Source organism: Orcinus orca, chromosome 2 (genome assembly GCF_937001465.1).
Source record: "Orcinus orca chromosome 2, mOrcOrc1.1, whole genome shotgun sequence".
Lineage (NCBI taxonomy): Eukaryota > Metazoa > Chordata > Mammalia > Artiodactyla > Delphinidae > Orcinus > Orcinus orca.
This window is the reverse complement of record NC_064560.1, coordinates 107,787,021-107,801,165: the sequence shown is the minus strand read 5'-3', so window position 1 is coordinate 107,801,165 and position 14,145 is coordinate 107,787,021. Positions and strand designations below refer to the sequence as shown.

General features: G+C 38.4%; 1 protein-coding gene across 7 annotated transcripts in view; it reads left to right on the top strand.

Annotated features, from left to right (window-relative positions):
* The window catches only part of AP4E1 (adaptor related protein complex 4 subunit epsilon 1), a 94,792-nt gene that overhangs the window by 71,589 nt on the left and 9,058 nt on the right, over positions 1-14,145 (top strand). For 6 of the 7 annotated variants that reach the window (XM_049706038.1, XM_049706039.1, XM_049706041.1 and 3 more), the window contains one exon: positions 162-4,973. In XM_049706038.1, coding sequence (XP_049561995.1) covers positions 162-368 — 207 coding nt within the window. In that variant the 3' untranslated portion in view covers positions 369-4,973. Of the gene's footprint in view, positions 1-161; positions 4,974-14,145 lie in introns of those variants that run through there. The other variant, XM_049706037.1, reaches the window with a different exon arrangement.

Here is a 14,145-nt window from a genome sequence, read left to right as displayed (position 1 = left end):
ATTAGATAGGCATTAGCTAAAAAGAGCAGAAGCAATTGGAATGGGATGAAAAGAGTAATATACTCATTACAGCCCCAAAGAATGTCATCTAATTGGTTAAAAATAAAGATAACTGCTCTTTCTATATGATGTTCAGAGAAAACTTTATGGGCTTCCGACAGGTTAGAGCATGGATCGATCCTCAGGTGCCTGTCCCTATCCCCTGCTTTCATCCTGGCCTGACCAGAGCATTCAAAGCAGAGTGCTTTGTTTCTGTATTCCTCTCCTCAAGATGCAAGAAACACGGTAAGTCAGGTGGTGACTTAGTGTCCAAAGACTCTGAGTCTCCTGGCCATCTCTGTATTGTGTATCCTAAAACACAAAGCTAGATCAGAAATGGTATTTGGATCTCACTGATGCCTCTTGTTGGCTATACTGTGTAGCAGAAAAAATGTTCTGAGACTTGAAACCCCATCTTTGGGCCACAGAAGGTAAAGGAGGTTTAAATGCCTCACACCCACTGCAGTAACTAAAAAGAAGGGTGGCCTGCAGCCAAATGGACTGGAGTTAATGATTATATGGAAATTACTCGTTATGTGTGTGCATAATGAGAGACATGAGCTTTTTATGGTTAGGAACCAGGTGTGTATTTTTATGTCCCTTTTGCCTGGTACCTGACAGTCACGCAGTTTATTGAATGAATGACTGAAGAGACCTGTTCCCTCAAAATAAGTAATCTGAGACCACGTAACATCCAGGGATTGATTTAAGTGATCCTGTGGCTCTCCCAGAAATAAAGAAAAGTGATCTGATCTGGTTTAAAGATATAAGTCAGCAGAAAAGCGTTCTAGTGAAAATAGCTCGTGCCAGTTTGAACCAGGTAGGAGAGAGAAAATACGACCACTTGATGAGAACCTTACCAGCTTAAGGCTAAGTCCCATGATAATTTGCCATGTCATTTAAGAGATCTCTGCAAATGCAGTGTGATTACAGCTAGAAGTTATGACTTGGCGAATGGGGACTTTGATGTCCACGAAGTTTTACTGGTCTAGAAGAACTTGTTCTAGGACAGGAAGCAGTAGACATTTGGTCAGTGAAGTTAAAGATAGGGAGCTAGTGAATATGATAAGGCAGATTTACCAGCTATATTAGTATCACTTATTTCTTTATCAAAGTAAGAACTGATAATGGGAGAGACAACTGTATTGACATTAATAATGTCAATAGTGTCAGGAAAGTTGGGAAAGAACTGGCCCTCTGGGATGAAGCACAGGAAAAGGAGTTATTTAAAAGGAAATGTGTCTCATTTGCATCACATGGGAAACTTTATGGATCCAGGATAGGAGGATACCCACAAAAATGAATCCCAGAAAACTGTGAAAACTTAAAGATTGTGGCTTGGATGCAGAGCAGATGGGCCTACGAGTGGGGAGGGTCAAACATGTTTACCTATAATGCTGAAAAAATAATGGGTCCTTGTAAGTGGTTGCAGCTAGTTTATGGGCTTTTTTCCAAGAGAGGGAATCAATTTCCTTTACTTATTTTAAACTGTTTTCCTAAGTGGATGCATACTTTTCCTTTCTTAAAACATTAAGTTGCCAATGTGACTAAATGGCTGACTTCAGGAAGTTTTTTCCCTGATGGGGTCTGACAGGACTTATGCCAAATGGTTAGAGACTAGAGTCTAGAGATTATTTGTGCTTCAGTGAGAGAAAAGTGATTAGAAATTTGTTTGCACATCTTCTCCACCCTTTATATTATGTGACAAATAGGAACAGAGGCAAGGCTTATATATTCTTAGGGAGAGGCATTTGGTCTGACTTGCTACCACATAATTTAATAAAGGTAAGGGCAATATCAGTGACTAGAACAAACTGGTCCTCATTGATGATGGATATCAAGATGTAAGAATTTAATTTTTTCATCTTAGTTGATGGTTGATGGGGTTAAATAGAAGAGTTTTTGTGATATATGGGAAAGGTGAAATGATTTGAACCCAAATATTGGACGAGTCTTCACCTACAGAAGTGATAGGAGTGTCTTTTGTTACTCATAAGGAGCCTTTTTGAGCACCCCTGAGTTAATGCTATTGAGGTGACTTTGGAGTGGAGCCCACACACAGCCTCAGAAAGGGGCTGGTCATCAGAGAGACCAAGTGATTAGACAGTTAAAACTTTCAGCCCTACCCACTGACCTCTAGGAAGGGGAAGGTTTGGGGGCTGGAGATTAAGCTCTAAAAAAACTATTGAACAAAGGGATTTGATGAGCTTCTGTGTTGGTGAATGCATCACATCCTGGGAGGGGACACACCCCAGTTCTAATGAGGACAGAAATTCCTGTGCTTGGGACGCTTCTGTTTCTCAGTCTATGTACCTCTTCATCTGGCTGTTCATCTGTATCCTTTATATTAATATCCTTTATAATAAACTGATAAACGTAAGTAAGTGTTTCTCTGAATTCTGTGAGCCACTCTAGCAAATTAATTGAACCGGAGAAGTGGGTTGTGGGACCTTCCAGTTTATAGTCATTGGGTCATTAGCATAGGTGACAACCTGGACTTGTGATTGGTGTCTGAAGTGGGGCAGTCCTGTGAAACAGCCTTTAATTTCTAAGATCTGGTGCCATCTCCAGGTAGATAGTGTCAGAATTGAGTTAATTTGTAGGACAGCCAGTGTGTCCACTTAGAATTGGAATTGCTTGGTGGTGTGGGGAAAAAAATGCATCAATTGACCAAAAAAAAAAAAAGTACATATTTAGGTTGTGCAGTGTGATTTTTTCAAGTTGTCCAACATGATGATTTAATATATATTGTGAAATGATGACCACAATCAAGTTAATTAACACATCCATCACTTCACATAGTTACTTTTGTGTGTGTGTGTGGTGAGAACGCTTAAGGTCCTAGCAAATTTCAAGTATACAACATGAATACTACTAAGTATAGTCACCATGCTATCCACTAGACTGGGGACCTTTTTAAAATCCCATACCCTAGACCATAATCGGATTCTCTGAGGGGTCAGACATAGGCTCCAGTTATTTTTTAACTCCAAAGGTAATTATAACATGCAGCGAAGTTTGAGAAGCCCAGTTTTAGATGCTATCTCACCCCATGCTTCCTCAGTGGGATTTTTATTTTGGTTGTGTTTTCCCCACACTCCTTCCTGCAATGGGGATTGATTAAAAGTAATTAGCTATTGAGTGGGAGGTAAGTAATGGCATTATTTGGAAAGATTGGGTAGGTACAGAGGAGGAATCTTGTGTGAATATATAAAAAGCTGTAGGTCCTATGGCAGTATCAGCTTAGTGTTTGAATTTAGCAGGCTTAGGTTTGCTCTTAAAATGATAGCGTGGTAGGATTTGAGAGATGAGGGTCTCTCAAGTCCGAGTGGGAAAGTACAGTAGAAGTCATTAGGTAACTTGCAAATTGAAGTTGGATCGTCAAATTTTAATTCTTGGCTTCACTAATTACTAATTTGTGCCTTTGGGAAAATTACTTAAGCACTCTGTGCCCCAGTTCTCATCTGTATAATGGGGATAATAATAATACCTACCTTATAGGTTTACTGTGAAATGAGATAATGCACATAGTGGTTCATGTGATCATCATCTTACCAGTTTCTTATATCAGCTTATTAACATCATTATGGAAAAAAAGAAAAAAGAGGGGACAGTAAAGATGAAGGAAAGAGAGGGTCCAGATAAAAGTGAGGAAATTTAGCAGTCAGAAAACATCAGAAAGCAAGTTGCCATATTTTTTAACATTATAGAAAAAACAGAAAAAGAAAGCTTTGTGAAGTTAGAAAAGCTATTTTCAAGTATGTCTCTAAATATTTAGGAAAATAATTTTATAAAAATATAAGCAACAGAAAAATACTATGGTCAACTCCCATATAAATTTATTATGAGAGAGAGAGGGAGAGAGATATTAAGACGTGGGATAATATCTCTACAGAAAATAAAAGCACACTAGTATAACATGCTCACAAAATAGATCAAAACTGTTAACCTACTGTTTCAGAACAAGCTAGATGAAATTTTAAAAATGATTTAAGATGTGAAAGGACAGCATATATTAGTACTGTATAAACTCAGAAATGTGACAGAAATTAGGGAAGAAATAAAAATTAAAAATTTCAGAACTGTAAACTAAACTAGAAGAAACACAAACGTGAATAAACACAAAAAATAATGCCATAAAGGAAATAGAGGATGAAAGTGAGGATTTAAAAAAAATTATTTTATTTATTTATTTTTGGCTGCATTGGGTCTTCATTGCTGTGCGCGGGCTTTCTCCAGTTGCAGTGAGCAGGGGCTACTACTCTTTGCGGTGCATGGGCTTCTCATTGCGGTGGCCTCCCTTGTTGTAGAGCACGGGCCCTAGGTATGCAGGCTTCAGTGGTTGTAGCATGTGGGCTCAGTAGTTGTGGCTCACAGGCTGTAGAGCACAGGCTCAGCAGTTGTGGTGCCTGGGCTTAGTTGCTCCGCAGCATGTGAGATCTTCCCAGATCAGGGCTTGAACCTGTGTCCCCTGCATTGGCAGGTGGATTCTCAACCACTGCACCACCAGGGAAGCCTGAGGATATTTTTAAACAAAATGAAATAGAGGTAAATATTCAAGAGAAAGTATCAAATATTGCAGATAGGCAAAGAAAGTCCAACATATGGATTATAGGAGCTCCTGAAGAAGAAATCCAAAGCACAGGACCAAAGCAAATCCTAAACAGGGTAACTCAAGGGGACATTCCTGAAAGTACAATTTAAAAAAAAAAAAATTGGGGCTTCCCTGGTGGCTCAGTGGTTGAGAGTCCACCTGCCGATGCAGGGGACATGGGTTCGTGCCCCGGTCCGGGAAGATCCCACATGCCACGGAGTGGCTGGGCCCACGAGCCATGGCCACTGAGCCTGCACGTCCGGAGCCTGTGCTCCGCAACGGGAGAGGCCACAACAGTGAGAGGCCCGCGTACCGCAAAAAAAAAAAAAAAAAATTTGTAGCTAGAGGGAGTACACTGTATACCTGAGACTATCAACTGATAAACACCAAGACAAGACATTCTAGTAAGATTACTAAACTCTTTTAAAAATAGAAAAATTCCATAGTCATCTAAGAAAAAATAGCAAGAAACTTATAAAGAAGTCAGATTATTATCAGACTGACACATGCTTATACCAGAAGAAAATAGGATAATATATTTTAGATACTCAAAGGAAGATGTGAACCAACGATTTTACACTCAGTAAAACTGATCTCCAAGTTTAAAGAGAACAAACTGCTTTCAACATATAAGTAGTCAGGGAGTATTGTTCCTATGAACCCTTCCGGAGGATGAGATTCATAAGGACTGGTTGTGAGCATTGAATGTATGGTTATTTGTAGAACTAGCAGTAAATGAGAATTAAAAGGGAGAAGGTATAATATATAATGGCTATATGCACTAACAATGCAGATACAGTACAACTGAAAGAAAGGAGGGAAATATAAAAAGCATATGCAAAATCAAAAATTTTTTTTTGTAATTGTAACAGTTGTGGTAGTATTATCTGAGACTCTGTGTAATGTGGGATAAAACAAATGAGTAATTATGGTGTATTTCAATTTTATCATAGTCTATATCCTTGAGACCAGTATTCTCAGAGTGGAAGAAAGTAAATATAGATATAATGTAGAAGATGGTGTATAAATTCTGTAGTTCTCGTTTTGTGTTGAGGACACACACACATACACCCCTACTGCCCAGATTATGGTCCTGAAGTATAACACTATTTCCCACTAAAAGAAACTAAGGCTTCCCAAAGAAATGATTGATTCCAGGTCTGGGACAGAAAGTATGTGAGATGAGCCTGAAATATCTTTTATACCAGGTAACAAAGAATCTATCAAAGACCAGTAAAGTCATAACAAAGAGAGGCTTCCACTGGCCAAAAATGAGATAATTTGAGCTTCAATGTAGGTATGCATTGAAATCCAAATATGCTTAAATCCTTGAGTTCATAATGCTTACTGTTGGAGGATTGTAGGGAATAAATTCATTGTGTTGAAAACTAGCAAATGAAGAGATTAAACCATTGGATAACGAAATGGTAGATAAAGAGAAGCATCTCTTAATAAACTATTCCTGCTAATAAATGAAAAACAAATGATAGAATATGTATACTTTGTAATCTTCAGTGAATTAATGGATCTAGGTATTGAACACTAAAGACTGTTAATACCACAGAGAAAGGCAACTAGATGTTTTGTGCCTCCCAATGAAAGAATACAAATCACCTATAATCTTAACCAAAGTGGTAGAATAATATGAGTTTGTTAAGTCTCTGGATAAAGTTGCCAGCTTGCAACTCACAATACAGAGGAGACAGGAATAAGTTAAACTGCATCACAAGTTTGCAGTCAGCAAAATTCAGACTGTGGAAAACCCTAGAGACCTTCAACAGATAAGGAAAAGAAAGAGATGGAATGGAATCTTTGGATTAAAAGAAACATACCAAGTTTCTTAAAAATGGGCAAGACTAAACTATAGTGTCTAAGGATGCATAGTTGGTTATTAAAACTAAAAGAAATGCAAGGAAGTGATTGTAATAAATGTTGGGTGATGTTACTTTGGGGCAGGGAGGAGATTGTGGTTGGAATTGGGCCCACTGAGTGGCTTTTTGGGTGGTTGGCAAAGTATTATTTCTTGACCTGGGTGGTATTACAACAGTTTCCCCTTTACTAATCATTTATTAAGTTAAAAGCGAAAATAAACAAATGGGACCTAATCAGACTTACAAGCTTCTGCATAGCAAAGGAAACCATAAAAAAAAATGAAAACCTACGAACTGAGAGAAAATATTTTCAAATGATGCAACCAACAAGGGCTTAATTTCCAAGATACAAGAACAGCTCATACAATTCAGTAACAACAAAAAAACAAACAACCCAATTGAAAAAATGGGCAGAAGATCTAAATAGGCATTTCTCCAAAGAAGACATACAAATGGCTAATAGACACATGAAAAGATGTTCATATCACTAATTATTAGAGAAATGCAAATCAAAACTACAATGAGGTATCACCTCACACCAGTCAGAATGGCTGTCATTCAAAAGTCTACTAATAACAAATGCTGGAGAGGGTGTGGAGAAAAGGGAACCCTCTTACACTGTTGGTGGGAATGTAAATTGGTGCAGCTACTATGGAAAACAGTACTGGAGGTTCCTCAAAAAACTAAAAATAGAGTTGCCATATGATCTAGCAATCCCACTCCTGGGCATATACCCAGACAAAACTATAATTTGAAAAGATACATGCACCCCTGTGTTCATAGCAGCACTGTTCACGATAGTCAAGACATGGAAGCAACCTAAATGTCCACCTACAGATGAATGGATAAAGAAGATGTGGTATATATGTACAATGGAATACTACTTAGCTATGAAAAACAATGAAATAATGCCATTTGCAGCAACATGGATAGACCTAGAGATTATCATACTAAATGAAGTAAGTCAGAAAGAGAAAGACAAATACCATATGATATCACTTATATGTGGAATCTAAACTATGATACAAATGAACTTATCTATGAAACAGAAACAGACACAGAGAACAGACTTGTGGTTGCCAAGGGGGAGGGGACTTTGGGAAGGGAAGGATTGGCAGTTTGGGATTAGCAGATGCAAACTGTTACATGTAGGATAGATAAATAACAAGGTCCTACTGTATAGCACAGGGAACTATATTCAATATCCTGTGATAAACCATAATGGAAAAGAATATGATATATATATATATATATATATATATATATATAACTGATTCAGTTTGCTGTACAGGAGAAATTAACACAACATTGTAAATCAACTATACTTCAATAAAATTTGAAAAAATAATTTATTAAGTTATCCATTTGTATAGTGTGGTTTTCTGTATCTATGTTTTATTTTACTGTTTAAAAAGGGGTTTCCAAAAAAAGATTGTAGGTCATTAAGATGCCCCTAGTAATGAAGTTTGAGCCACTTTCTATAATGATCAGTTTTTTCATATCATATTTTTGCTTATTATTAATCTATGCTCTGTCTTTCTTGGAGAATATGGGAGCAGCAAGGCTACCACTACCAGTGGAGAAGGAAACACACCAGTTGCTCAGCTTTAATTTCTCCTTTTCCAGAGACTTTTCAAATTGAACCGTCCATGATGTGACGGTTCTTTGTTCAGCATATTTCATTCCCCTTCTCCTTTCTCCTTCCATTCTTGTTGGTATGGCCAATGGAATGTTAGTGAATGTAATACAAGCAGAGGTCTTAAGTGCGTATGTGGTTTGGCTGGGCTCTTGTATGATGGTGATTTGCTATGAAGAGAGTTTGTGCCCGTAGCTGATGCTCCTTCAGTGGCATGCCCTACTCTTTGCTCATTAGGTGGCTGGATAAAGAGAATCTGGTGAAAGTCTCCAGAAAGGAGACAACGGAGCCACTGGCTAAAAGAAGCTTGAGTCCCTGAATGAGGCAGAGTTCTTTTCCCAATCAACCTCCTTGGACTGTAACCCGAATTTACAATAAGTCTTGGGTTGTGTTAAGCCACTGTGACTTTTGGGTTTGTTGCAACACCTAGTATTACCCTGACTAATGCAACTGCATAGACTTATGCTGTCCAATGTTAGCCACTAGCCACATGTGGTAACTGTGCCCTTGAAATGTGACTAGTCAGGACTGAGATGTATTTTCAGTATAAAATAAGCATTGGATTTTAAAGACTTAGTACAAAAATGTAAAATATTAAAATTTTATATTAACAATATTGAAATTATAATATTCAAATATATTAGACTGAATAAAATATATTACTAAAATTTTACCTATTTTTATTTTTAATGTGGCTACTAGAAAATTTAAATTTAAATATGTGACTACATTATATTTCTATGGAAGAGTGTTATCTTGGAACTAACATTTAACCAAGATCTCAATTTATAGACCTAAAAAGATCAAATCTAGAAAAAACAATCAGTGATTATTCCTTCCTTGCTGCTAATCCTAACATTAAATTCATTCTCCTTAAACTTTAATGGCAATTCCAAGAGAATTATGTCTTCTTAAAAGGAAGAATTTCAGGGACTTGCCTGGCAGTCCAGTGGTTAAGACTCCACGGTTCCAATGCAGGGGGCATGGGATCGATCCCTGGTCAGGGAACTAAGATCCACATGCTGAGTGGTATGGCCAAAACATAAGTAGTAGTAATAATAATAATAATAATAAAAGGAAGAATTTCCCTCAGCTTCTGGAAGAATTTGATATCTATTTGTTCTTGTCTTTGTCTCCTTCCTATGTCTAATTTACCTTTGTCTAAACTGCTATTAATGTGTTTTTCAATTTAGACATAATATTTTTCATCTCTAGAGGTTCCATTTGGGTCCTTTTTATATCTTCATGTTCTCTCTTGATCATGCTCAGGTTTTCTCCTAGTTTCTTAAACATATGGAATGTAATTTTATTTATTTATTTTTATTTTTTATTTTTTTAAAGATTTTTATTTTATTTTTGGCTGCGTTGGGTCTTAGTTGCAGCACACAGCTGAGGCATGTGGAATCTTTTGTAGTGGCATGCGGGCTTCTCTCTAGTTGTGGCATGTGGGTTTTCTCTTCTGTAGTTGTGGCGTGCAGGCTCCAGGATGCGTGGGCTCTGTAGTTGTGGCGCGTGGGTTCCAGAGCACGTGGGCTCTCTAGTTGAGGCACATGAGCTCAGTAGTTGTGGTGCACGGGCTTAGTTGCCCCACGGCCTGTGGGATCTTAGTTCCCTGACCAGGGATCGAACCTGCATCCCCTGCATTGGAAGGTGGATTCTTTACCACTGGACCACCAGGGAAGTCCCTGGAGTGTATTTTTGATAGTTGTTGTAATGTCTTTTTTGAATAATTCCAGCATCTCTTGGCATTTCTGTGTCTGTTTCAGGGTCCAGAGTGCTAACCATTATACATGGGGACTGTGTCTGTTTCTATTGATTGTATTTTCTCCTGTTATTGGTCATATTTTTCTGCCTTTTTGCATGCCTGGTATTTTTTTTTTTTTTACATGCCAGACATTGTGAATTTTAGCTTGTTGGGTGCTAGATTTTACTATATTCTTTTACATGGTGTTTGGGTTTGTTCTGGTGCTTGATTAAGGTACTTGGAATCGGATTGATCTTTTCAAGACCTGCCTTTAAGGTTTATTAGGCTTGGTCCAGAACAATCTTTAGTCTAGGGTTAGTTTATCCCCCCTAAGGCAACACCTTTCTGAGGATTCTTCCTCTGTGTCACAAGGGCACTTTGGCTGGTGAAACATCAACTATTTCTATCCCCAAATATAACCATCCTGGCCTCCCTGAACTCTTAGAACTTTCCTCCCTATCCTGTGCCCTGGAAACTGCTTCCAGGTAGTAAGGTGGGACAATCACAGGGCTTGCCTTGCTTTTGTTCCCCTTCTTTCAGGGAAATTAGAATCTTTTGCTGGTTGTTTCTCAAAGTCTAAACAAATCACGATTTCATATAATTTCTCCAGCTTCCTAGTTATTTAAGGCAAGAGGGTAAATTCAGTTCTTGTTACTCTTGGCCGAAGGAGGTAGTGCCCTAACCAGGTTTTGACTTCATGAAGGACACATTCCTACCCTGTTCTAGGGATTCCTGAGGCACTTGATCAAATTCTGTATAAAATTTGGAAAGGAGAGGCATGTGTCACTCTTTGTAGACACAGAACCCTCCTCTGTATGTTTTAGGTTTGGCCAGGTTATTAAAGATAATGAACCTATAATTAGGGAGTGCAGTTAGCATCAAAAGGGAGAGCCCCTTATTGTGGCAGCTAAGTGTTGATTAAGAAAACAGTGGAGTAGAAGAGGACTTCTTAAATCTTCCCATCAGAGTGAAGCCTCTGAAGACTTGCATCAACAGACATTGCCAGGCAGGCCAGAAAGGCGCAAGCAGAGGCCTTTGCTGGAACAACTGCAGGCTAAAAACTCCAGTATTGGCAGTGGTATTTGGGAATGTTCTTTGTGGGAGAATACCGTGGACTTTGAACTACTGATTTGTCTGTGAATAGTAGGTATTTTGGGAGTGAGGGAGCGGGGGAGAGGGTTGTTGTTTCTCAAAGTTTCCTTCCAAGGACATGAAACTTATAAATGTTGAAAGTGTTGTCAGCTCCTGGGCTGTCCAAAAGAATATACATTCCTGACCTCTCCCTCAAGTTTCAAGGGCAGAAGTCAGAAAAGTAGGATATTCATGAGGAGTTGTCCCTGTAGTGTCATAGATCTTACCAGTATTGGCACTTCTGTTAGTTTTTTTTAAGTAAATTGTTTCTCAACTAAAATCTTGGTTTAAGAAGTATTATTACTTGTCTGAGTTTCTCTTGTCAAGTTGGCTACCACAGTCATTGCAGGTTTGTCCTTTGTGCATAGAAGATAAGGAATGGCATGTGCCATCACTTCCTCTTCTGAGGTCGGGTGGACATCGCAATCTATCACATCCCTCCTGCCCCTGGATTCAGGACTCAGCTTCAGAATCCTTTCTGCCATAGCACTTCGGGCATCCACTACTAGTTAGTCTGAGTTGCCACGCAGAATGAAACTTATTTGTCCTCTCTGTTTTAAAGAGTACAAAGCTGGTTTAAAATATGAGCCTCCGGGACTTCCCTGGTGGTCCAGTGCCTAAGACTCCACGCTTCCACTGCAGGGGGCATGGGTTCAGTCCCTGGTCAGGGAACTAAGATCCTGCATGCTGCGTGGCACAGCTAAAATAAAATAAAATAAAAATGTCAACTTCCCTTACATTAGGGGGTTCCCAACTTGTATTCTGCAAGCTTCTCTATATAATTTATCTACTATCTATAATGACTTTCTACCCCTAATTAAATCCAAAAGGGTTCCAACGAAAAGTAATTTGTCATCAAAACAACCAGAAAACATTTATTGAGTGCCACTGGGTCAGAGGTTTGTTCCAAACACTATCATGGGCTTAATCTCCCTAAAGCCCTGAAGACAGATATTATTTTCCTATTTTATTGATGAGGAAACGGAGGCTCAGAGAGTTTAAGTGACTTGCCTAAGGTCACACAGATATCTAGCAGTAGAGTTAGGACTTAGATTGGGATTTTATGATCATCCTTGAATACCATCTGCCTATTTTCTTATTTCCTTTTTTTCTTTCACACCTCTTGGCTTTGGTGAGGAGCAGCTGGCCCTTTAGGTGTTCTGCCAATAAGAAGGTGCCATAACTTCCGTGAGCAGATTGACAAGCCTGTCACTGGGAGGGTTTTTCTTTTTCTACTGGAGAGAGACACATTTTGCTTTTTCTTTTCTTGGTTACTTCCAGATTTGGAGCCATTCGGAATGATAAAAGTCCAGCTAGTCTAAAGAAAATTGAGAAATTACAGTAATTTCTTTTTACTTTAGATTAATTTGGCAGGAAATTATATAATGCTGTGATTATTTTATTTAATTGAAACAGGTAACTGTGAAGCCAGAGGAAAACTATGTTTAACAAATTAATCATTGGTAATTGATTATTCGCTGGTATTTTTTTTTTGGTTTTGTTTTTTATTAGAAGAATAATCACCACCAAAAATGAGTGATAAGCAGATTAATCCAGCATACAGATACACACACAGGTACATATATAATTATTCAATGAAATAAAGAATTATTTCAGCCACATCAACTTGAGATCCTCTTAATATTAAGTTTCTTGGCCATTGTGCCCTGACTGCTCTCAACAGGGCATAGTATAGAATTATCAGACCACCCAGGGCCTGAGGACCAGAGGTCAGGGGATGCGTATCTCTCTCTGGGGCAGGGCAGTCTGTCTGAGGCTGGATGTGAGGCTTTACTGTGGGTCCGGGGAGGTGCTTTTGCCAGTCCAGAAGCCCAGAGAGGAGAGGGAGCAAGTGCCAGTTCTCACACCAGGCTTCTCATGCTTCTTCCCAGACCTCATACTAGAGAACAGAGGGGGGCACGACCTCTGGAGGATTGGGGCTGCAGGAATAGAGCAAGTGGGGGTAATCCTCCCTCCTTCTCTTCCTCCTCCCCTTATTTCTTCCCTTTCATCATTCGAGTACCTTTTATAGGTCAGTTACGTGCTAGTTCCTGGAGAATGAGACCGGGTCCTTGCCCTTAGGGAGTTCTTGGTTTGGGGGAACTATCCAATGGCAGAGAGCAGTGATGGTAGGGACACAGGTAACTGCAGGAGCCCCACAGTGTGTTCAGAGGGGACTTTCTCCTCTGTAAGGGTGTGCAGTGTCCTGGTTCCTCAGGGTACAGAGGAGCTATTACCTGTTACTCTGGATTATTTCTTTCTAAGTAGGGTGATCATATAATCTGTGGTGGAAACTAAGACACTTAAAAGTGAATGATGGCTTAAATATAATTTGAATTATATAATTTTTGAAATATTCATTGATGAACAAATTGCTTTTGTTATATTGGTGTATTAATAAAATAAAAAACTATTTTCAACAAATTTGGGGGAAAAAAACAACACAAATCTATGTATATCAAAGCAAAAGTTTATATCTTTACACTGATTATCTGATCATTAAAATAAATAACATAATTATTTTTCTTGGAACATATTCACATTTCCTAGCCATTTCTGTCCCAAGATACGTCACTGGTGCTTTTCTGAAGAATGCATTGAAAGATATGTTATTAACTTTTTCCTCAAAGTTGCCTGTAATCTTCTTCAAAGTTGTATTTTATAGTTAATAAGTTTGAAATTGTTGATAATATTCTCTGAAGACTATGTTTGTTAAATTTTAGCATTTTTTGTTGAGATGTAATTCATATAACATAATATCCATCATTTTAAAGTGTACAGTTCAGTGTTTTTTAGTATATTAACTATGTTGAACAATCATCCCCACTATCTAATTTGCATCAACCCCAAAAGAAACACCGTGCCAATTAGCAGTTAGTACCAATTTTGCCGTCTCCCCAGCCTTTGATAACCACTAATGTTATTTCATACTTATGGATTTGCCTATCCTGGACATTTTATAAAAATGGAATCATACCATATGTGGTCTTTTGTGTCTGTCCACTTTCACTTAGCATAAGGTTCATCCATGTTGTAGCATTTAACAATACTTATTGTTAATATTCCGTTGTATGGATATACCACATTTAGTTTATCCACTCCAGTTGATGGGCATTTGGATTGTTTCTGC